The sequence below is a fragment of the Salvelinus sp. IW2-2015 genome, unplaced genomic scaffold (genome assembly GCF_002910315.2).
Source record: "Salvelinus sp. IW2-2015 unplaced genomic scaffold, ASM291031v2 Un_scaffold3191, whole genome shotgun sequence".
NCBI lineage: Eukaryota > Metazoa > Chordata > Actinopteri > Salmoniformes > Salmonidae > Salvelinus > Salvelinus sp. IW2-2015.
In genome coordinates, this window is record NW_019944478.1 from 11,747 (window position 1) to 36,170 (window position 24,424).

Consider the following 24,424-nt stretch of genomic DNA (forward strand, 5'->3'; position numbering starts at 1 on the left):
ATAATTTAGCCCAAACAACTACCTCTCCCCCTTACTGTACGTATTTATTTATTTATTTTTGTTCCTTTGCACCCCATTATCTCTACTTTGCACATTCTTCCACTGCCAAATCTACCATTTCCATGTTTTAATTGCTATATTGTATTTACCTCGCCACCATGGCCTTTTTTGCCTTTACCTCCCTTATCTCACCTCATTTGCTCACATTGTATATAGACTTATTTTTCTACTGTATTATTGACTGTATGTTTGTTTTACTCCATGTGTAACTCTGTGTTGTTGTATGTGTCGAACTGCTTTGCTTTCTCTTGGCCAAGTCGCAATTGTAAATGAGAACTTGTTTCTCAACTTGCCTATCTGGTTAAACAAAGGTGAAATAAAATTAAATAAATAAAAAAAGCCGACACTCTCAAGGAACTACACCGGACTTTGTGCAAATTGGAAATCGCATATTCTAAGGCCGTTTTTATTGTAGCTGGGACTTTAATAAAGGACCGCAGAGGAGGTGCCACATTTTACCCGATAGTACCTAGCAAAGGTGCAAGAGGAAGCCCAGCTGGCCGCAGCACAGATCTCAGCGAGGGGGCAGTCCTCTCAGTAGAGCCCAGGACGCAGCCACATCTCAGTGGGGGGCAGTCCTCTCAGTAGAGCCCAGGACGCAGCCACATCTCAGTGGGGGGCAGTCCTCTCAGTAGAGCCCAGGACGCAGCCACATCTCAGTGGGGGCAGTCCTCTCAGTAGAGCCCAGGACGCAGCCACACTCAGTGGGGGGCAGTCCTCTCAGTAGAGCCCAGACCAGCCACAGCTCATGTGGGGGCAGTCCTCTCATAGAGCCAGGCGCAGCCACACCTCGTCTGTTGAATGTGCCACCACAGATTCCAGCACTGGCCTGCCAGCCGGCGGTATGCTTGTTGTAATCGTTTCCACGATCCAGTGAGAGACTCTGCTTTGATATCCCAGCCACCCAGGACTCTCTCACAATAGCAGACAAAGAGCTGGTCTGTTCTCACTGACTGTATCCGCTCCAACCACGTGCCCTCACAGGCACAGCATGCCGGAGGGAGGCACAAGACAGGATAAAATGGAATGTTCACATTGCCCTTGTCTGACAGAACCTTCAGGAGGAATGAAGGGTTGGGCGGAGGAGATGTAGTCCTCCTCGGGGTCCATCCTGTAGCACTCAGACACTTCTGGAAAGAGCAATGGAGCTTTTTTATGCACCCACGCCTCTCTACATGGAGCTCATCACCCTGCTTCATGAGCTACCCACCCTCTCATGGAGCTCACCCACCTTCTTCATGAGCTCACCCACCCTCTTCATGGAGCTCATCCCACCTTCTTCATGGAGCTCACCCACCTTCTTCATGGAGCTCACCCATCCTTCTCCTTCATGGAGCTCACCCCAACCCTTCTTCATGGAGCTCACCCACCTTCTTCATTGGAGCCACCCACCCTCTTTCATGGAGCTCACCCACCCTCTTCCATCTGGAGCCTCACCACCCTCTTTCATGGAGCTCACCCACCCTCTTCATGGAGCTCACCCACCTTCTTCATGGAGCTCACCCACCCTCTTCATGGAGCTCACCCTCCCTCTTCATGGAGCTCACCTACCCTCTGGGTGTGAGAGGTGCCAGGACAGCATCCATGCACTTTGTGAAAGTGCGCGGTGCCAACGAGAGGCCGAAGGGAAGAACCATGAAATCGTAAGCCCTCCCTTCAAAAGTGAATCAGAGGAACTGCCAATGAGCTGGGTGAACAGGAACATGGAAATAKGCATCTTACAGGTACAGCYTCACAAACCACTGGTCCCTGGACACGGCCTGCAACATGCGGGCTGGGGACAGCATGTGGAACCTCAGTACCTTTAAGTACCCATTGAGGTTGCGGAGGTCCAGAGGAGATCTCCAGCCACAGGGTTTCCTTCAGGGGGTCAGCCACCGTAATGACACGAAGGCCCCTGAAGGACAGGGGGACGCCACCGGAATTGGAGTCGGTACGCCTTGAGCATTGTGGTCAACACCCATGGGGACTTCACACACTCCTCCCATTTTGCCTTTTAGCACCAAGAGAAGCGGCCGAGGCCYGGGAAGGGTGTGTCAGGGGTCCTGCCGGGGCCTGCCTTTCCTCTGGCGGCCTGAGCACCAGTGTCCCACATGCACGTCGCTATGGCGGTGACGGTTGACAGGTTGTTGTTCAACCGCATGCTGTGCCCCTTCCCGCTGTCGTTCCTCAGCACGAGGKGATGGGGCAGGAGAGGGACCCCACCGTCATTTGAGTGCAGGTGGGTGGCGACGGTCCGCCTTGAACCGTCCCAGTATCCCCCGGTCCCTACGAACCTTATTGGTCTGCTCCAGAATGTCGTTAACCCCTGTGCCAAAAGTCAGCCCTGGGGTGATGGGGAGAGTGGCAAATGTGCTCTGGAGAGCAGCTGGCAGACGGGATTGGGCCAGCCAGAGATGGCGCCGGGAGGTAACCACCTGCACCTGTGCCCCCCTGTAGCTGGGGCAACAGAGTCTGCGGGTAGGCCTGCAGCACCATGGCCGCGTTAGTAAGGCGGCTAAGAGAGCAGAGGGACCCAGATGCGCATCAAAGAGTCTGGGGGGTCCCGGCTTCGGTTGCAGGWTCCGCCCTATAATCTCCCGGTCCGGGAAGACCATGGCAGCTATCATGGTGTCCATGGTGAGGTACTCCCAGAAGCCGAGTGACTCTGCGCCCGCCACGTAACTCCATGGTCCAGTCTCTGCTGTGAGTCGGAAGCTCCCCCTGGTAGAGGCCCAGCTCTCCTGCAAGGCCTCGCGGAACTCAGCAGAGATGGGGACAGATGGAGTCATCTGTTGTCAACCAGTTTGATGTCCAGTGTAGTGGGTACCCGAGTGAGTATACCCCTCATAGTCTCTCGAGCCGCTAGGGGCGATGAAGCCCTACTGCRGGCTTCTGATGGCCTGTCAGCCTGGAAGCCCCGCTCACGGTGGTGAACAGTGCCAGCATCGTCCCCCAGGAACAGCCTATCACTGGCCAACAGAGAACAGCTGTTGTCGCCATCAAAGCTCTCAAACTCCTATAAAGGTAGCCCTGTTCAAGGTGGTCCCTGCGGTCCGACTCCTGCCCCCGGCCCAGTAGAGGGGCTAACAGCTCACTGGCGCACCACTCCTGAGGGAGGGAGCTCGTCCCCAGCCTGAGTCTGGCCGACCCACTCTCGTATGTCCTCCAATCGTGCCAGGCGCAGGCGTTCTGAGAACACCACACAAAACAGGCATCCAGTAGGGCGCTCCACCGCCCTCTCTGCGTGGCTCAAACCCAGCCAGTGCATACACGAGGTATGCGGATCCCCAGGGGGGATGCCACCATCACACCTGTCACAAAGGGAAGCCATAAGCACAGCCAAGCCAGCAAAGCCACGGAGCAAGGGTTCGACGCCCTGGGAGAGTTTGTCGTGACCCGCTTGGAAGAATAGGAACCCAGTGAGGGATAAATTACCCAGTACCTCTGCAAAAACAGGGAAGACCCGTGTGGGAAAAGTAGGCAGCCAAAGCAGCAACTGGGTAATGAATTTGATTTATGTGTTGTTGTTTTGTTTTACACCAACTGCAATATTACCTAGCCCGTTTAATGTCCAAGCAGTAAAAACAACACCATATGATGGAGTAACTCTGTTAAGGAACTCCAAAGTTAATGTCTCAACGAAGCGGAAGCCAAGCACGATACTCTTACATTCTGCAAGGGAAAGAACAAGAAAGAAACCTTGTAGGGTAATTAGCAGAGTAACTCACAACACACGCAGAACAAGCAAGTTGTGTAAAGTAAATACAGTTTGTGGCAGCAAGAGCCACCATACTAACGGATGCACACGAAGTCGTAGTGTAACGCTAATGAAACACAAGCACGACAAACCACGGACGGAAGATACAGATCAACCACGCACAGCGAGTGGYGCACTCAAGAGGAGGGGCTGGCCATGTTGTGGCCAGCTGCTTCAGGATGCAAACAGCCAGTGATTATACTTCCATACAAGATATTACACTTACCGGTGACTTACCAAGCGAACWTCAGAAAGTTTGTACCTCAAAACATAAGGACGTCCGCTGAGAAAACGAAAGAGAACGTGTGTCACGGCCATGGGGTCTATATATAGGGGCGGACCCCAGCCGTGACACAGGTGTAAACGGGAGGAAATCTGTAAATCCTAACCACGGATGTATCTCTCCGCCTGCAGAGCGATACCGATATATTGGAGTGATCCAATATAGTGAAACATAAGGACTGTTCCACGTTGGTCTGACCAATCGGAATCTATGCTTCAAGATTGTTTTGATCACGTTTTGATCACGCGGACTGAGAAATGTTTCGGGTCGCCTCTGAGAATAGTATCGACACATACACTGACTCTGTGACTGGGTTCATCAGGAAGTGCATAGAGGATGTATTCCCGCTGTGATGATTATAATTTATCCAAAAAGCCGTGGATAGATGGCAGCATTCGCGCAAAACTGAAATTGCAAACCGCCACATTTAACRACGGCAAGTTGACTGGGAACATGGACGTGTACAAACAGAGCAGCTGTGACCTCCGTAAGGCAATAAAAGAGGCAAAACACAGTACAGGGAKAAAGTGGAGTTGCAATTAAACGGCTCAGACACGAGACATATGTGGCAGGGACTCCAGACATTCACGGATTATAAAGGAAAAGACAGCACCTTAGAGCTGCCTTATGTACTGTACTTAAAGTCATTAACCTTTGGGATCGATGTCCCGCTAGCGTGCCACTACGACAACATCCTGTGAAATTGCAGAGCGAGAAATTCAAAATACAAAAATAGTCATATTTAACATTCATGAAAATACAAGTGTCTTACATCGTTTAAAAGCTTAATTAACTTCTTGTTAATCCAAACGCGTTGTCAGATTTCAAAAAGGCTTTACGGCGAAAGCATACCATGCAATTATCTGAGGACAGTGCCCCACATCAAAATACTTTTTCAAACCAGCACAGGCGTCACAAAATCACAAATAGCGATAGAATAAATAGAATAAATCACTTACCTTTGAAMATCTTCCTCTGTTTGCAATCCCAAGGGTTCCAGCGACACAATGAATGGTCGTTTTGTTCYATAAAGTCCCTCTTTATATCCAAAAAAGTCTAGTTTAGTTGGCGCCATTGATTTCAGTAATCCACTCGTTCAACATGCATACAAACGAATCCAYAAAGTTACCGGTAAAGTTCGTCCAAACAAGTCAAACGATGTTACTAATTAATCCTCAGGTACTCTAATATCTAAATAAATTATAATATTTAAGACAGAGAATAGTATGTTCAATAGGGAAGATAAATAACGAAGAGCGCTCACCAAGACTACTTTTCTAATGAGGGACACCTTGGATAAACTACAAGTACTTGTTAGTTTTTCAAGAAACAAGCCTGAAACCCTGTTTAAAGACTGTTGACATCTAGTGGAAGCCATAGGAACTGCAATCTGGGTCCTATCTATTTGTTTRTCCCATAGGGTAGCATGGAAATGGTCTGTGACCTTAAAAAATTATTCCGGATGGATTCTCCTCGGGWTTTTGCCTGCCATATCAGTTCTGTTATACTCACAGACATTAGTTTAACAGTTMTAGAAACTCCAGAGAGTTTTCTATCCAATGCTACAAATTATATGCATATCCTAGCTTCTGGGCCTGAGTAACAGGCAGTTTACATTGGGCATGTCATTCATTAGAAACTTCCGAACATCGCCCCCTAGCCTTATTAAACACTGGTCACTTTAATAATGTTTACATAATGTTTTACCCACTTTATTTATATATACTGTATTRTAGTCATGGAAAATCCTATATAACTACTGCTGTACACACATTTTCTATTCATATACTGTCCATTCTGTCTTTACACATCGTTCTTTACATATATATATGAAAAGTTTGGTCAAAAGTTTGGACAAACCTACRGATTCAAGGGTTTTTCTTAATTTTTACTATTTTATAAGTTGTAGAATAATAGTGAAAACATCAATGCTATGAAATAACACATATGGAATCATGTGGTAACCAAAGTGTTAAACAAATCAAAATATGAACATGCCATACTAATAAAGGCATTTTAATTAATTATATGAAGAGTGCCTTGGTCCTCCTTTCTTTTTGATGAACAATTTACCCCTTTTACTAAAGAGCACCTTCTGTCTACCAAAATGTACTATTGTGTACCTTAGTAGCGCTTCCCTTCCTCCTCTTTCTACAAATCAAAATATATTATATTTTTGAGATTCTTCAAAGTAGCCACCCTTTGCCTTGATGACAGCTTTGCACATTCTTGGCATTCTCTCAACCAGCTTCACCTGGAATGCTTTTCCAACAGTATTTAAGTTGTTCCCACATATGCTGAGCACTTGTTGGCTGCTTTTCCTTCACTCTGCGGTCCAACTTACCTCAATTACTGTGACTAACTTGTACCCCCACACATTGACTCGGTACCAGTACCCCTTGTGTATAGCCTCGTTATTGTTATTGTTACTTTTTTTTTAAACTTTAGTTTATTTAGTAAATATTTTCTGAAATCTATTTTCTTAAAACTGCATCGTTGGTTTAGGGCTTGTAACTAAGCATTTCACTGTAAGGTCTGTTGTATTCGGCGCATGTGACAAATAACATTTGATTTGAATTACACGCTGTGTAATTTGTGGCATTGTGTTGTGTGACAAAACTGCACATTTTAGATTGGCCTTTTATTGTCCCCAGCACAAGGTGCACCTGTGTAATGACCATGCTGTTTAATCAGCTTCTTGAAATGCGACACCTGTCAAATGTATGCACAAAATTTGAGAGAAATACGCTTTTTGTGCGTATGGAACATTTCTGTGACCTTTTATTTACTGAATATTCTACATCACACTTTATTTACTGGGCATTTAAAATAGCAACGCCTGGCAGTCGCGGTTCACGGTGTGAAATAAAAGCATTTGGGGCGGCAGGGTAGCCTAGTGGTTAGAGCGTTGGACTAGTAACCGAAAGGTTGTAAGTTCGAATCCTCGAGCTGACAAGGTACAAATCTGTCGTTCTGCCCCCGAACAAGGCAGTTAACCCACTGTTCCTAGGCCGTCATTGAAAATAAGAATTTGTTCTTAAGTTGTTTAAATAGCATCACCTGGCGGTTCACGGTGTAAAATAAAAACATTTCAGAGTTGAAGACTCTAGATAAAAGCGTTGGTAGAAGAAGCGTTTGTCATCTGTGCTTCTTTCTTCCAGTGAAAAAGTAGTTTTCAAAGTCACATGATTGAAGCTGGACTTGTAAACGGAGAGTTGTGAACGCAGAGATGCACACGTAGCGTAGCTCAAAACCKGTTGCTAAACACACACGACCGAAGCTATTCTTCTCCCGAAAGATGTGACTTTTCTCATTTTTTGGGGGGGGAGGGCGGATTTTATGAAGAAAAACGTTTATTGAGAATTTTGGTTTGCAATGCCATTGAAGTACAAGTCAGGTGAGTTTATGTTGTTTTTGATAGCAAGAAGAAAGGCTAACGTTACTGGCTAGCGCACGATTCGAGCTAGCTAACGTTAGTGTTTGTGATGCCCGTTAGCCTACGTCAAGATTTGTTCAAAACTCAAGCTAACGATAGCCACAATTATGAATTGCATTTTGGATAATGTAATTTGGTTTAGAGTTTTATCATTTACTTTTAATTCCACAAAGAAATTGACGTTGAGTGGCTGCTGACGTTAGGAGCAGCTGTTTCTTTTTTAAAAATGTAAAATGTAGTCTATTTTGTCGGGTGTCGTTTGTTTTACAGTCGCCTTAAAAACAAATGCATTTAACGCTACAGGTGTAACGTGAACAGTTGTAAGAACAATGTAACATGTTTAGGAACTGCACTGTAATTACCAGGGTTGGGGAGTAACCGATTACATGTAACGAAGTTACATTACTAGCAAAATCATTGTAATCAGATTACAGATACGTTTGGAAAAACTAGATAATTACTCTTTGGATGACTTTTAAATTCAGAAAGGATGCTTGCTGGAAGAAAAAAAAAATACATTATGACACCTTAAGTTTTCATAATGACCTTCAATTCAGCATTGAAAAAAGAGGCATGTTTTAAGTTTGTTCCACCTGAGCGAATGTGACCGAAAGACTACTATGATGACACACCAAATGCMTTTGATGGATCATTCTTTTTGTCTTCTAATGTCTCTTAAGGGGAAAGTAACTGAAAATAATCAGATTACATTTACTGAGTTTGGGTAATACAAAGGTTACGTTACTAATTACAATTTTGGACAAGTAACTAGTAACTGTAACAGATTACGTGTAGAAAGTAATCTACCCAACCCTGGTAAATTGGCTAGGTATTTATCTTAATGTTATTAATACAAGCTTAATCTTCTCCAATTAGAAGTTATCTATAAATCTATTTACACACAAAACAAACATGTGATATGATAGAAAAGGAAAAGAAAGGCAAATAACATTTGAAATGTAGTTAAACAAACAAATAAAAGGACACAGCCTCTGTTTTTTTTCAGGGCCCCAATCCGGGACCGGTCTGGACTACCCACATGGGGTGTAACACAGCCTAGTGGCCTGTAACATATTCTAGGTAGTTTCATCGTGCTATAGAACCAGTGGCAGTGACCCGTTGGGATGTTACGGAAGAGCAGTGACACTGGAGGAGGAGGAGAGAATAATACTAAACAGAACAAACAGCATCGCTCCAGCTCTACCCAGGGCCTGTCTCGCCTCTCCAACCCCCACACAGGGTCACCYTCGGCTGGGTCAACAAAGACCTGGGACATGGGCCGGAGCGCCAGGACTACTAACCCCCAGGGGAGTATGGGGCTGGGGTTCACCGTGGTAGGAGCGCCTGGGGTGGATCCGGACTACGTCATGCAGCTGTTGAACGACGTGCGGAGGTTCGCAGACGTACTGCTCAGCCTTAAAGAAACCTGCCACTCTAAAGGTGAGTCAGTGCCAAATGGGCCCCTATTCCCTACTTAGGGCACTACTTTGAACCAAATAGCAACCTATAGGTGAGACCAGAAAGGAAGTTACAGTACTCAGTACTAGTACTTGGTGTGTGGCAGGGTGGGTGATTGGTTGGTTGGTTGTCATGTTTTTTAGGCTAACTACAGTAACATTACCTCATGCCAAGGTTTCACAGAATAACTAATGTTTGTGTTTTCTGTCTGTCTGTATAACAAAAGTTATAACAAAAGCTTGTTCCAGTCAGGCTAGCTAACCAGTTGAGTGTCAGCTCTTGAAGAGGGTCGACAACCTCTGTGCTGGTACAACGTTAGCTTAGCTCTCTCATCTATCCCCTTGTCCTGTCCGCTGGGTCAGTGATTCCACAGACTCAGGTCCAAAACGTCACATTGCGATAAATATAACAATTTAGCACGATAATGACTAAATACAACAATACATGTTCTTACTTTTCATTAGTGCAGGGCTCTAGACAAGCTATTTCATCTCATATCCAGGGAATGATTGATTGATATTTTGATGTGCAACCTGTCAAAATATGATCCAGAATGATCAGATACATTTTTGCTCTTCAGAGATTAATGTGCCAACATATTTGCATATTGGCCTAGGCTATATTATTCACCACCTGAGGAAGTGGGAACTTCAAAACACTTATCTAGATTCACTTTAAATATAATATTTGTTGCTATATAGCCATGTAGGTTAATTGATTATTCTATCAGTAAATGTAATGTCCCACAAAAACTTTCCACAAATTGTCACACTCTGCTCCGCGGTCGCTTCAAAACAATACTACATAGCCTACTCCGGTTGTAAAGTGGTGCCGTGAACTCAATATTGAGGAGGTGATAAATAAACGATATACTCCCAGAAAGCTGTGACTCTCCTCTATGTTGCTAGAATAACAGTAGTTGCTTTGAAAACCATTTTTTTCGTGCAATTTAGGGCTAGGCGATATGGCCAAAATATCATATCACTATATTTTTGATGGTATTTTGTTTTTTAATAATAAAAGTTATAAATATGCTTGATGATCTAGAGGCAACACATAAAGTATAAGTGATTTCAATGGGGCTTTTTCCATTCTCAATGTTTTATACTGTTTCAATCCAACTCCAAACAAAAATGATTTATAAATTTCTGCACTTATCATAATTTCCACACTGTGTCACACAGAGCTCCATAATATGGGCACAAATCTAAGGCTAGTTATTTGGTGAGCTGTTGGAATATTGGAAATAGAATGATTATTTTAATTCTATAATTGGAATATCGTGTGCAGCACCTTGAATACATTGTTATTTGACATGACAATTAATTAATAAGCCAGGGAGGAGTTATTGACAGGCTAGGAACCAAAGTGTTGGTCATGTTTCCAGGTGAACCTAATTAGATGTTACATTATGTTTTCTTACCTCCATATAGCTTGCTAACATATTCATTCTTCACCTATTCCTCTCTGATTTAGAAGATACCGTTGCACAAACAACGTGCTTATCTAGGTCTACACCAGCACTGGTACCAGGCTATATTCGCTAGCTAGCTACGTTTGCAGCTAACTAACGATTGATTAGCATTAAAGGCTAACACAATTTATTTCTAACAACAACTTGCTAAGAAAAGACAAACTAGCAGACAGTAGGATACAAACTAATAGTGTAACCCTAGAAGGCTTGTGGAAAGCCTTGTCACCAACATCTCTCTGCATCCATCTGACCATGCAGAGGGAACGGCAAGAAAGTTCTCTTGACTCACGTGGTTGAGAAACTGCTCTCTCCTTGAGTGACAGGGGGGCGGGGCTTGGTGTGAGAGGGGGCGGTGCTCTTTCTGTATCATGTTGTAAGAATTGATAGGCCTACCTCTAGCTACAATGGGCTTAGTACAGGGCTCCAGAGTGGCGCAGCGGTCTAAGACACTGCATCTCAGTGCTAGAGGCTTCACTACAGACCCTGGTTTGATTCCAGGCTGTATTACAACCGGATGTGATTGGGAGTCCCATAGGGCGGTGCACAATTGGCCCAGCGTCGRCCGGGTTTGGCCGGTGTAGGCCGTCATTGTAAATAAGAATTTGTTCTTAACTGACTGATGTCCAAAATGCTAAATTTTAGTTTCATCTGACCAGAGTACCTTCCGTATGTTGAGGGAGTCTCCCACATTCCTATTGGTTAACACTAAACGTGTTTGCTTATTTTTTTTTTTCTTTAAGGAATTACTTTTTCTGGCCCCTCTTCCGTAAAGCCCAGCTCTGTGGAGTGTACGACTTAAAGTGGTCCTATGGACAGATACTSCAATCTCCACTGGGGAGCTTTGCAGCACCTCCAGGGTTATCTTTGGTCTCTTTGTTGCCTCTCTGATGAATGCCCTCTTTGCCTGGTCCATGAGTTTTGGTTGGCGGCCCTCTCTTGGCAGGTTTGTTGTGGTGCCATATTCTTTCCATTTTTTAATAATGAATTTATTGGTGCTCTGTAGGATGTTCAAAGTTACTAATATAAAAAAAAAAAAAAACCCTGATATGTACTTCTCCACAACTTTGTTCCTGACCTGTTTGGAGAGCTCCTTGGTCTTCATGGTGCTGCTTGCTTGGTGGTGCACCTTGCTTAGTGGTGTTGTAGACTCTGGGGCCTTTCAGAACCGATATATATATACTGGGATCATGTGCCACTTAGATTGTGTATGTCTATTACATGAAATCCAAATAATAATCAATTTAAATGACAGGTTGTAATGCAACAAAATAAGAAAAACTCCAAGGGGGTGAATACTTTTGCAAGGCACTGTATCATATCGTCAGTCAGTCCTAAACAGTGGGTGATACTCTCAGACATGAACTCACCTACTGTCTGGTGCCAATCCCTAGACCCACAACAGATTACTATAGAACTAGGCTACTACTCATTACTCCTCTTAACAAGCTATAGGGCTTGTCCCAAACCCTATTCTCTCCATAGTGGTTTTGAACAGATCCCAATGGAGTCTGGTCAAAACTAGTGCACTATATAGGGTATAGGGTGCTATTTGGGACGCAGGTCAAGACCCACTGCTGATTTACTCCACACAGAGACAAGGAAAAATCCCCTGTCAGTTGTTTCTGCCCACTGGGTAGCTGTCAACAACCCTGTTAAATCAGGCGATCTGTCATTACTTTCACAGTGAAAGATACTCAGGCTGGAGCATCTTCTAGCTGTTTCACAGTGAAGTAAACTCATGGGAGATCTGTCATACCTGTTTCACAGTGAAGTAACTCAGGGAATCCTTCTTATGTCACAGAAAGATAACCAGGGAGATCTGTCCATACTGTTCACAGTTGAAGGTTAAACTCGGCACGATCTTCAACTGTTCATATGAAAGTAAACTAGGGAGAGTCTGGTCATACTGTTCACAGTCGAAGGATAACTCAGGGAGATCTGTTTCATACTGTTACAGCTGAAAGGATAACTCAGGGAATCTTCCAACTGTTCACATGAAGGAAACTCAGGGGAGATCTTCCATATGTTCACAGTGAAAGATTAACTCAGGAGATCTGTCTACTGGTCACAGTGAAAGATATCAGGTAGATCTATCATATGTTCACAGTGAAAGGATAGCTCAGAGATCTGTCTACTGTTCCACCAGTGAAAGGAGAATCAAGGGAGATCTGTCATCTGTCACAGTGAAAGCAATAACTCAGGAGATTTCAATATTTCACAGTGAAAGGATAACTCAGGGGAGATCTGTCATACTGTTCATAGTGAAAGGATAACTCAGGGGAGATCTGTCATACTGTTCATAGTGAAAGATGGAATAGCCTACCCTTTGTCTGTATAAGTACTAGCCTATCACCTGATTGGCACAAATGAGGCCAATCATTACTGAACTTAATCGTCACTTGTTGCTTTGTACAGCGAGATTGTTTTACGTTTCTTTCATTTAAAATAAAACAAAGCCTTTAAAAAAAAACTTTTCGACTAAAGTGGAACAGGACAGTTGCATCACAAACGGACGTTGCAGCTTCTCTATACCACGACTGCTGTAGTTTCCTGTATTACACAACCCCAGTACAGAGACAGGAACATGACAGATGCCTGCATCTAATGACGTACTAACTACGTTATTGCTGTCTCGTATGTGGGTGTCAGTAAACACTAACACAATGAGAGTCACAATGTAACCCGTCATAGTTCTGATTTAACTTGCAGATTATACATCAGATTGTACATGGTTGCTATGTAGCCTAGAGTCTATTGTGGTAAAATTCCAAACTTAACACCTTTTTCTAGTCTTGTCAAAAATTCAAACTGTAATTCACTCTAAAGCACTTATGCCGCTTTCACGTCATGTCTGGAACTCGTAAACATGAACTTCTTACTGGGAGAAAAATGCACGCGAACGACACTCTCAACTCGGAAACTCTGGTACGATCTCTGGACCCCCGATCTTTCCCACATGCTGAACTCTTGACGTCGCGTACCACTGAAAAGAGCAACAAACGTGGCCGCGATTTCAACTGTCAATGGTGAGAATGGTTCTTGTGTTTCTTACCGAGCACGTGAACGCGCGTGAAGTCATTTCTCTGAAGTAAACAAGCCGTTCCTCTGATCACTCCCCCACCCCCCCTCCCGGACACGTGAACACAGCACTTGTCCTATCAGGCTGATGGTGATCACGTCCTATAAGGATCTCAGTGGGGAACAATGGCTTCTTCTATGGCCTTGAATGATGCAGCTGCCAGTGTTAGTGGTGGGATCATTATTGTTTCAAATTCAAAATCTCTTTCCTATGTTTTAATTGATGTCAATACTCTACTCTGTTTCTCTTTCTCATCTTTCCCCCCCGAAAGCCAGGACGGCTACGACAACTACGTAAATGAAAAGTTATCGTCTCTATTCTGTTAAAAGCTTTTACTTGACAGGTCTCTTTGTCCTCCTCTTCCAGAGTCCCGTGATGCTCTCCCTCAGCYGCTACAGGAGAGGCTGGCAGAGCTGCTGCGTGTACTCAAGTCTGTCATCGGCAAACACCAGACCCTCAACTCTGTAGACATCCTCAGGGCCGCTGGCACCGTCATCGCTAAGGTCAAAGGTTAGGATCCTCATATTTTCATTTTATGTATAAATAAATAAATAAAAATGTATTTATTTGAGTTAGATAGGAGAGAGTTCAAATCAAAGGGCACTGGGTCGGATTCCAACTGTTATATATCACAGGAGGTTGGTTCTACCTTAATTTGGGAGGACACACTCGTGCTTATGGCTGGAGCGGAATATAGTGGAATGGTATCAAACACAATCTTTCCATTCGCTCTGTTCCAGCCATTGTTATGAGCCGTCCTCCCCTGAGCCGTCCTCCCCTGAGCCGTCCTCCCCTTGAGCCGTCCTCCCCTGAGACGCCCCCTGAGCCGTCCTCCCCTGAGCCGTCCTCCCCTGAGCCGCCTCCCCTGAGCCGCCTCCCCTGAGCAGCCCTCCCCTGAGCAGCTTCCCCTGAGCAGAACTCCCCTGAGCAGCCTCACCCTGAGCCGTCCTCTCCCTGAGCCGTCAACTTTCCCTGAGCAGCCTCCACTGAGGCCGTCCTCCCTGAGCCGTCCTCCCCTGAGCCGTCCTTCCCTGACCGTCCCTCCCCTGAGCCCCGTCCTCCTGAGCCCGTCTCCCCCTGAGCCGTCCTCCCCTACAGCTCCCCTGAAGCAGCCTCCCCTGGCCGTTCCTCACCCTGAGCCGTCCTCCCCTGAGCCGTCCTCGCCTGAGGCCGTCCTCCCCTGGAGCCGCCCCCCTGAGCCGCCTCCCCCTGAGCCGCCTCCCCTGAGCGTTCCTCTCCTGAGCCGTCCCCTGAGCCGTCCCTCCCCTGGAAGCCGTTCCTCTCTGAGCCGTCCTCACCCTGAGCCGCCTCCCTGAGACCGCTCCCTGAGCCGCCTCCCCTGAGCCGCACTCCCTGAGACATCTCCTCCCCTGAGCATGCCCTACAGCCCATGACCAGCCTCCCACTGAGCCCGCCTCCCCTGTGATATAGCCAGTGTGTCTGCGGCTCTAACCGTCAGAACCATACAGGCCACCTCTCCACACGTCTGATTAGGATCTTGGAAGTATGAACTTGTTTCTCCACTCTTGTGCTGTTGATCGTTCAGAAAAACAAGATCTTTAGTAGTGTACCACTACCCCTATGGGCCCCTGTCAAAAGCTATGCACTACTACCCCTAATGGCCCCTGTCAAAGTAGTGGCCTACTACCCCTATGGGCCCCTGTCAAAGTAGTGCGCTACTACCCTATAGGCCCCTGGTCAAAAGTATGCACTTACTACCCATGGGCCCCTGGGTCACAAAAGTAGTGCGCTACACCCCTAAATGGGACCCCTGCCCCTATGGGCCTGGTCAAAAGTAGTGCACTATTTGGGAATATTAGGGAATAGGGTGCCATTTGGTATGCAGATCTTAACAAATTCTGGAACAAAATTGTTGCTGCTGAAGCCCAAGAGAAGAATCTCCCCTCGGCGGGAATGAGCACCATCTTGGTTTCTAGATACCGAAAAATTCCTTTTTGTCAGCGTGGCCACTGTGTTATAATAATAATCATTTATTGTACACATCAACAACTTTCAGAACAATGAAAGTCCTTAGGTCCCAACCCTCTTAACAAGAATGTGTCCCCAGCGCAGTCCCCAGTAAAATAATCTTTCTTGATCATTCAACAGTATGGTTTGAAGGAAACTGGGATGTAAGTTTTTTAATTCTGTTGAGAACTGTTTTTCGGGAAAGGGGGTCAAAGCTTCATTGCTTGCTGAGCGGGTCCTAGTGAGGTGCAGGGGGGGAGGGAGGACAGTCAGCTCATTGCTTGCTGACCGGGTTCCTAGTGGAGGTGCAGGGGGGGGAGGGAGGCAGTCCCCCAGCTCATTGCTTGCTGAGCCGGGTCTAGTGAGTGCAGGGGGGGGGGGGGCGGAGTCAGCTCAATTGCTGCGGTCCGGGTCCTAGTGAGGTGGCAGGCGGGGGGGGGGGGGGGGGGGGGGGGGGTGGGGGAGGAGTCAGCTTCATTGCTTGCTGAGCCGGGTCTAAAGTGGAGGTTGCAGGGGGGGGGGAGTCAAGCTTCATTGCTTGCTGAGCCGGGTCTAGTGAGGTGCAGGGGGGGGGGGAGTCACCTCATTGGCTGCTGAGCCGGGTCCTAGTGAAGGTGCGGGGGGGGGGGGGAGTCAGCTCATTGCTTGCCTGAGCCGGGTCCTAGGAGGTGGCAAGGGGGGGAGGGAGGAGTCAGCTCATTGCTTGCTGAGCCGGTCCTAGTGAGGTGCAGGGGGGGAGGAGGAGTCAGCTCATTGCTTGCTGAGCCGGGTCCTAGTGAGGTGCAGGGGGGGGAGGAGGGTCAGCTCATTGCTTGCTGAGCCGGTCCTAGTGAGGTGCAGGGGGGGGGGGGAGAGTCAGCTCATTGCTTGCTGAGCCGGGTCCTAGTGAGGTGCAGGGGGGGGAGGGAGGAGTCAGCTCATTGCTTGCTGACCGGGTCCTAGTGAGGTGCAGGGGGGGGAGGGGAGGAGTCAGCTCATTGCTTGCTGAGCCCGGGTCCTAGTGAGGTGCAGGGGGGGAGGGAGGGTCAGCTCATTGCTTGCTGAGCCGGGTCCTAGTGAGGTGCAGGGGGGGAGGGAGGAGGTCCAGCTCATTGCTTGCTGAGCCGGGTCCTAGTGAGGTGCAGGGGGGGGAGGGAGGAGTCAGCTCATTGCTTGCTGAGCCGGGTCCTAGTGAGGTGCAGGGGGGGGGATGTCAGCTCATTGCTTGCCTGAGCCGGGTCCTAGTGGGTGAGGGGGGGAGGGGGAGTCAGCTCATTGCTTGCTGAGCCGGGTCCTAGTGAGGTGCAGGGGGGGGGAGGGAGTCAGCTCATTGCTTGCTGAAGCCGGGTCCTAGTGAGGTGCAAGGGGGGGAGGGGAGTCAGCTCATTGCTTGCTGAGCCGGGTCCTAGTGAGGTGCAGGGGGGGGGGGAGTCAGCTCATTGCTTGCTGAGACCGGGTCCTAGTGAGGTGCAGGGGGGGGGGAGTCAGCTCATTGCTTGCTGAAGCCGGGTCCTAGTGAGGTGCAGGGGGAGGGAGGAGTCCAGCTCATTGCTTGCTGAGCCGGGTCCTAGTGAGGTGCAGGGGGGAGGGAGGAGTCAGCTCATTGCTTGCTGAGCCGGGTCCTAGTGAGGTGCAGGGGGGGGGGAGTCAGCTCCATTGCTTGCTGAGCCGGGTCCTAGTGAGGTGCAGGGGGGAGGGAGGAGTCAGCTCATTGCTTGCTGAGCGGGGCCTAGTGAGGTTGCAGGGGGAGGGGAGCGAGTCAGCTCATTGCTTGCTGAGCCGGGTCCTAGTGAGGTGCAGGGGGGAGGGAGAGTCAGCTCATTGCTTGCTGAGCCGGGTCCTAGTGAGGTGCAGGGGGGGGGAGGAGTCAGCTCATTGGCTTGCTGAGCCGGGTCCTAGTGAGGTGCAGGGGGGGGGGGAGTCAGCTCATTGCTTGCTGAGCCGGGTCCTAGTGAGGTGCAGGGGGGGGTCCTAGTAGGTGTAGGGGGGGTCCTAAGTGAGGTGTAGGGGGGGGTCCTAGTGAGGTGTAGGGGGGGGGTCCTAGTGAGGTGCAGGGGGGGGGTCCTAGTGAGGTGTAAGGGGGGGTCCTATGTGAGGTGTAGGGGGGGGTCCTAGTGAGGTGAGGGGGTGTCAGTGAGGGTGCTAGGGGGGGTCCTAGTGAGGTGTAGGGGGGGTCCTAGTGAGGTAGGGGGGGTCCCTAAGTGAAGGTGAGGGGGGGGTCCTAGTGAGGTTGTAGGGGGGGGTCCCTAGTGAGGTGGTAGGGGGGGTCCCTAGTGAGGTGGTAGGGGGGGGGGGGTCCTAGTGAGGTGCAGGGGGGAGGGTCAGCTCATTGCTTGCTGAGCCGGCTCCTAGTGAGGTGCAGGGGGGAGAGTCAGCTCATTGCTTGCTGAGCCGGGTCCTAGTGAGGTGCAGGGGGGAGAGCAGCTTCATTGCTTGCTGACCGGGTCCTAGTGAAGGTGCAGGGGGAGGAGTCAGCTCATTGCTTGCTGAGCCGGGTCCTAGTGAAGGTGCAGTTTGCCAACCATTCTTTCTTTTTGGACGACTCGAGAGCATGATTCGTTTTTCTTTTTCAGAGTGACTAGTCGTTCGACCTGGCCYKAATTAATTCTACAGCAGGATTAATACGCGCTCAGGAGGTACTCCGACCAGAAACTGTTGGTGATGCCTGCGCTGAAAATAGTTCCTGTTGCAGGCGGCATAGAACAGATTTGAGATGACATTTTTTTTGTCTCGTTTTGATATTTTTCTTTTAAAAAAAAAAATAATTTCTGACATTTTGATTGGCTGTTTGATAGTCAACTGGTCTATAATTAGATACAGGCAACTTTCCGTTTTGTCAAATGTTGCCCTAGAAGACTGAATAAAGCCTGGTTCACCACAATGTCATAACTAATAGAATGAAATGTGTAACTTTACCCATGTCAACTCAATTATTCTCGGTCATATCTGCAAAGATGTTTAGGGACTCGGGGAGAAACATTTTGAAAAGATTTTCTGTGCAAAATGTCCAAATGACATCAGTTCGATCGGTTGTAAAGGAAATGGAAAGCTGTGAGGGGGTGAAGAAGAAAAAACGACCCAACATGTTTCTGATCAGATTTCAGTTCGGCTCGGATGCATGTGAGAGGTTCCAGACCTACAGTCAGTGTCCATGTTTCAGTTTCCATTTAACCCATCTCAACAGTATGCTACAGTTCCCTTTTGATGTGCCGTAGTCCTATTTGACGTCCCCCGTGTCTTGTGACGGTCTTAATTTGTACGGCGCCTCACAATCATCACAACACAGCCGGCACGACAACCTCGCCTAATGTTTTCCAAACATTACTTTTCTGTSCCTCCTTTCTCTTTATTTTCATCTCTCCATTTCACAGCTTTTCTCTTATTGAATTTAAACTCTGATATTGTCTCAGTGGATCGATCTTAACTTTTCCTGCCCGTTCTCAAAAGCWTTTTTTGGTGTGTAGGCTATTTGGTCCACGTACAGTTAGGCCCTAAAGCTTAGGCTTACGCAATAATGTCAGATAGCGTTAAATAATGAAGGAAAAAAARCTTAACGTAGCTTTATAGATATAAATTTAACCAAGAATGATACATTWATGGATTTGTTAAGGAATTGTTTTTCTCTTTATTCAACCCGCCCGCCCTTCTTCCACACTATTTAATGACCCCTAAACCCACCTACCCTGCGGATATCACCACGGCGACTGTGGGTTATGAGTCAACCTGCGCATCACACACAATATGGATGGGCATTTTTAAAACATTTAATTTCACTATTTGAATAATATKGTTTTGTGTGGGGGGGAAATAATCTTGTTTTCTGCGCGAATTGGCAGAGACGGTGCTGCTATGCTGTGCAACAGGGCGGGGAAGGGCTGGCGTGTGTGGAGGGAGGGAGTAGGTATACTCATGCTTATTAGACAAACTAGTTGCTGCCGTAGGTTCTCTATCATACCATCTGGTAGTGCCTMTCTTGACTGCGTCACATCCATGTGAAGAAGATGGCTACGCTAGCCAGCTAAGTTAGCCAACTAGCTAGCACGGCTAATGGAAGCTATTTTGCTGTCTTTCTTTGTCTTCTTCATTCAGATTAAACAGCCAGTCTGTTGTTCGTTGCTGTCCAGTCCTTCTCATTAAGGTGACTTCATTATGTCATTTGAATTACATTTTCCATATMATAAATATCGGCTAGGCTACATACAGAACTTTCATTTGAGCCTGTTAGCTAAAGCATGAAAAGAATCCTGCGGCAACAGGAAATGTGGATTATAATTGAACTCAGCACAACTGATTGGCTCATGCATTAAGAAGGAAAGAAATTCCACAAATTAACAAGGCCCACCTGTTAATTGAAATGCATTCCAGGTGATAACCTCATGAAGCTGGTTGAGAGAATGCCAAGAGTGTGCAAAGCTGTCGTCAAGGAAAAGGGTGGCTACTTTGAAGAATCTCAAATATAAAATACATATTGATTCGTTTAACACTTTTTTTTGGTTACTCCATGATTCCATATGTGTTATTTCCTAGTTTTGATGTCTTCACTATTATTCTACAATGTAGAAATAAAGAAAAACCCTTGGAAGGGTAGGTGTGTCCAAACTTTTGACTGGCACTGTACGTTGTAATCTTTCATTCATAGGCTAGGTTGTAGCAACCTCATGATGGGTAAAGGGGAACGTTCTAGTATCATGTAGTAACCTAAACCTATCGACGTTACATTGAACTGGGTGAATGGAATATGAATGACAGTCATCCAATATGCTGTAATAGAAATAAGGCCATGTGCTCATGAAAAGAAATGTGCGTCTTCCGTCATCTTAAATGGCACCGACCGCCACTGACGTGAAACCACGTGAGCCCAGGACCTCCACATCCAGCTCACTGTCAGAAACCGTCTCAGGGAAGCTCATCTTCGTGCTCGTTGTCTTCATCAGGGTCTTGACCTGACTGCAGTTCGGTGTCGTAACCGACTTCAGTGGGCGAATGCTCACCTTTTGATAGGCCACTGGCACGCTAGAGAAATGTTCATGGGCCTTCCTAATGCTGGTTAGGCCACTGGCACGCTGGAGAAATGTTCTCTTCACAGATGAATCCCAGTTTCTTTTCTTTTTCTTTTTCAACTGTACCGGGCAGATGGGTAGACATGATCTGGGAAGGCATATGCTACGGACAACAAACACAATTGCATTTTTTGTCGATTTTAGAAATTTGAATGCACAGAGATACCGTGAAGCSATCCTGAGGCCCATTGTCATMCCATTTAAATTCCTGGAAGCTGCTCACCCGTTGAGCATGTTTAGAATGTTCTGGATCCATGTGTACGATACCGTGTTCCCGCCAGCAACATTCCACAGGCCACAATCAACAGCTTGATCAACTGTGTGCAAAGGGAGATGTGTCGCGGTGCATGTTATTCACACCAGATACTGACTGGTTTTCTGATCCACGCCCCCTAACTTTTGTGACCAACTGATGCATATCTGGATTCCCAGTCATGTGAAATCCCATAGATTAGGTCTGAATMAATTWATTTTAATTTMACCGATTTCCTGATATGAACTTTAACTCAGAGAAATCTTTGACATTTTTGCATGTTGRGTTTTTATATTTTTGTTCAGTGTAATTCAGAGAAAGCCCTTTCATTGTTAAAATAAGCTTCAATTTACTTTATTTATTCCTTCTTTTTTTTGTCTAGCAGACACCAGCTTATCTATTGATGCGTTCCGAACAGCATTTTGGCGCTTTTAAAAAGGTTTAATCGTCTTCATATTTACGCTGTGAGAGGTGCTTTTTAAAATATGCTTAACATTCAGGAGGAGACCAAGAAGTGTCATCACCATGGAAACCATTGATCCTGTCAGGTTCATTTACTAGACCCTCTTGTGGCGAATGTCACTCTAGTGGAAATATCGAATGTAGCAAGAGGGGTATTTGAAATTGAATCAACTTTATTGTTCCATCACCTTTTTTAAACCAGCCTTCGATAAAAAWAAATAAAACGTGTCATACAGTTCCTAATGCTGGCCACTAGGTGGCGAGTTCTGCTTGGACACCACCTCTGTCTCCCTGGGTAACATGATACGTACAGAATGAAAGAAACCAGCGAGGAGAGAGAGGGGTGAATTAGTAGAACGGAGGAGATGAAGAGTCAAAGGGTTGTTGATAAGTCCCCGGTGAAGCTTTGTATATCCTGCGTCATTCATGTCTCCTGCTAACCAAACATCCTTTGTGTGTGTGACAACAAATATAGACATACTGTAGATGGATACTAACAGGAACACAGTCAGGGTTGTCCGTGACACTCTTATCGACCAATTAAAACCAGAGAAGATCCTGACCTGGAACTATATGGGGCGACAGGTAGTGGTTTTCTCAGGTAMTAGCCTAGTGGTTAGCGTGTTGGACTAGCAAACCCCGGGGCTGACAAGGTAAAAAATATGTRATTCTGCCCCTGTTCCTATGCCGTCATTGAAAATAAGAATTTAACTACATTTGTTTACAACCATCACAATGTTCAGCCATAGTGAGAAGTTAGTTCATTAGAAACATTGTCTATACAGGAACCTTTCCTCTGTCTTCTCTAAAGCTCCTCCCATTATCCTCACACTGTGAGGATAGTTAAGACATAAAGCTCCTCCCAAGAAACACTATCGATGGATCTCGCTCTCGCTCTCAAAATGCAATTTGCTTTATTGGCATGACATAACAATGTACATATTGCCAAGGCTTTCTTTGGAGCTTTACAATATTAATATAATAATAAGAATCAAAATTGTCAATGGGACAACAGTAACAATAACCAAGGGTCAAAGTAACCATACATTCAACAATAACAATAAACATACAGTAAAGGACATGTGCAGGTTGATTGGTCTGTCAGACACTGTCCCTCAACTTATGGCAGGCAGCAATGTAGTGCGCTGCCAACCCACAGCTCTCTGCGTCRTCCCCCAACAGGACGGGTAGCCTATCCTCATCAGAGAGGTCTTTGAAACCTTGAATAAAGGTTTCACATTTGGGGAAATAAAACTCTTAAGTGTTTAATAACTTTTGACATTTTGTCAGGAAATGCAGCTCTGTCTCGGGTTCTGCTGTTGTGCAGTGGTTGCACAGCCTTTCCTCTACAGGGAGCCAGGTTTTCCTGTGTCTACCCCTTTCTCAATGGCAAGGCTGTGCTCACTGAGCCTGTACTTTGTCAAGGTTTTTCTAAGGTTTTGATCAGTTACCATGGTCAAATAGTTAGCCACGGTGTGCTGTCGATTTAGAGCCAGATATGCACTGCATTTTGCTTTGTGTTTTGCTGTGTGTTTCCCAATAGGCAATGTAGTTTTGTTTTGACTGTGTTGTAATTTGGTTTATCCTGATTGATTGGATGTCTCTGGTCCTGAGGCTTCAGTGTGTTAGTAGAAACAGTTAGTGAACTCAGGACCAGCTGTATGAGGGACTGAGGCTTCAGTGTGTTAGTAGAACAGGTTTATGAACTCAGCCCCAGGACCAGATGGATGAGGGGACTCTTTCCTTTGCTCAGCTCTTGGCATTGCAGGGCTTGGTAGTGATATGAGAGGGGGTCACTGTATTTTAGATGTTTCCAAAACTTAATTGCTCTTTTTATTATTAGTGGATATTAGCCTAATTCTGCGCCTGCATGCATTGTTGTAGTTTTCCTCTGGACATGTAGGAGAATCTTACAAACTTTGCATGCAGGGTTTCAATGAGGTGTTTGTCCCATTGGGTGAAATCTTGTTTTGCAAGTGGACCCCAGACCTCGCTGCCATATCGTGCAGTTGGTTCAATGACACATTCATTAGTTTTAGACAAATTTAATAGGTATTTTCATTAGAATTATGTCTTATGGCGTAGAATGCCCTGCAGTGCTTTTTTTCTCTCAGTTCATTCACTGCATCATTAAGGTGTCCAGTTGAGCTTATTTTTAAACCTCAGTAATTGTAGTGTGTATGGTACTCTATATATTTCGTACCAATTGAAAACTTTGGTCTAATTCCCTGAGATCTGGATCTTCTCTGGAAAATCATTATTTTAGTATTTTTGGGGTTTACTGCCAGGGCCCAGGTCTGGCAGTACTGCTCTAYCAGGTCCAGGCTCTGCTGCAGGCCATGTGCTGTGGGTGACAGCAGGCATAGGTCATCTGAAAAGAGCAGGCATTGAACCTTTGAATTGTGGAGACTAACACACGCAGGCATTTTCTAGAATAGTGGCCAATTCGTTGATGTAAATATTGAAGAGTGCAGGGCTCAGATTGCAACCGTGGCGAAGGCCCGGTTCAGAGGCTGGTTAAAGAATTCTGTTATTTTCTTGCCAATTTTGATGCTTCACGTATTGCCAGTATACATTGATTTAATTATGTCATGTTTTACCCCCTACACCACTTTCAGTAACTTTTGTAGAACAGTCCTGTCAAATAGAATCAAATGCTGATGGACATGTTTATCTATCAGGGTGTGTGGGGGATAAATATGATCAGTCGTGCGATGTTTTGATATAAATCCAATTTGTCTTTTACTCAAGACATTGTGCTTATTAAGGAAGTTTAGAAACTTTAGAACTCTTACATTTACAATACTACAGAAAACCTTCCCCAGGTTACTGTAATGTCAGGGCCTGTAGTTTCTTACAGAGCTCCTGGTCAGTAATTGGAGTCCAATGGATTTGGATTGTCCTTTTTTATAGCGTTTTCAAATCCATTCAATATATCATGATTTTTTTGTCATTGTTCTGTGTTTGCATCAATTTAATGTTGTAGAGTGTCGCCATTTTTGTATCGCTAATTCCTCTTCCTCAATTTTGCCAGAAGTTGTGTTTATGGACTCTTTGATTAGTGTCAGCTGCTTGCTGTTGTACTGTTATTTATGGGTTCTGAGTTTTAAAGTTTCACAGTTTAATTGTGTTCTAAAACAGTTGTCATCTCTCTGCTGTCTCTCTCTCTGTCT

At 46.1% G+C, this 24,424-nt stretch overlaps 1 protein-coding gene across 1 annotated transcript in view; it reads left to right on the forward strand.

Annotated features, from left to right (window-relative positions):
* Positions 1-7,195: 7,195 nt before the first annotated feature.
* The window catches only part of LOC112075487 (rho GTPase-activating protein 29-like), a 48,920-nt gene continuing 31,691 nt past the window's right edge, over positions 7,196-24,424 (forward strand). The window contains exons 1-3 of the mRNA XM_024142485.1: positions 7,196-7,479; positions 8,525-8,958; positions 13,896-14,039. Coding sequence (XP_023998253.1) covers positions 8,643-8,958; positions 13,896-14,039 — 460 coding nt within the window. The 5' untranslated portion in view covers positions 7,196-7,479; positions 8,525-8,642. The remainder of the gene's footprint in view (positions 7,480-8,524; positions 8,959-13,895; positions 14,040-24,424) is intronic.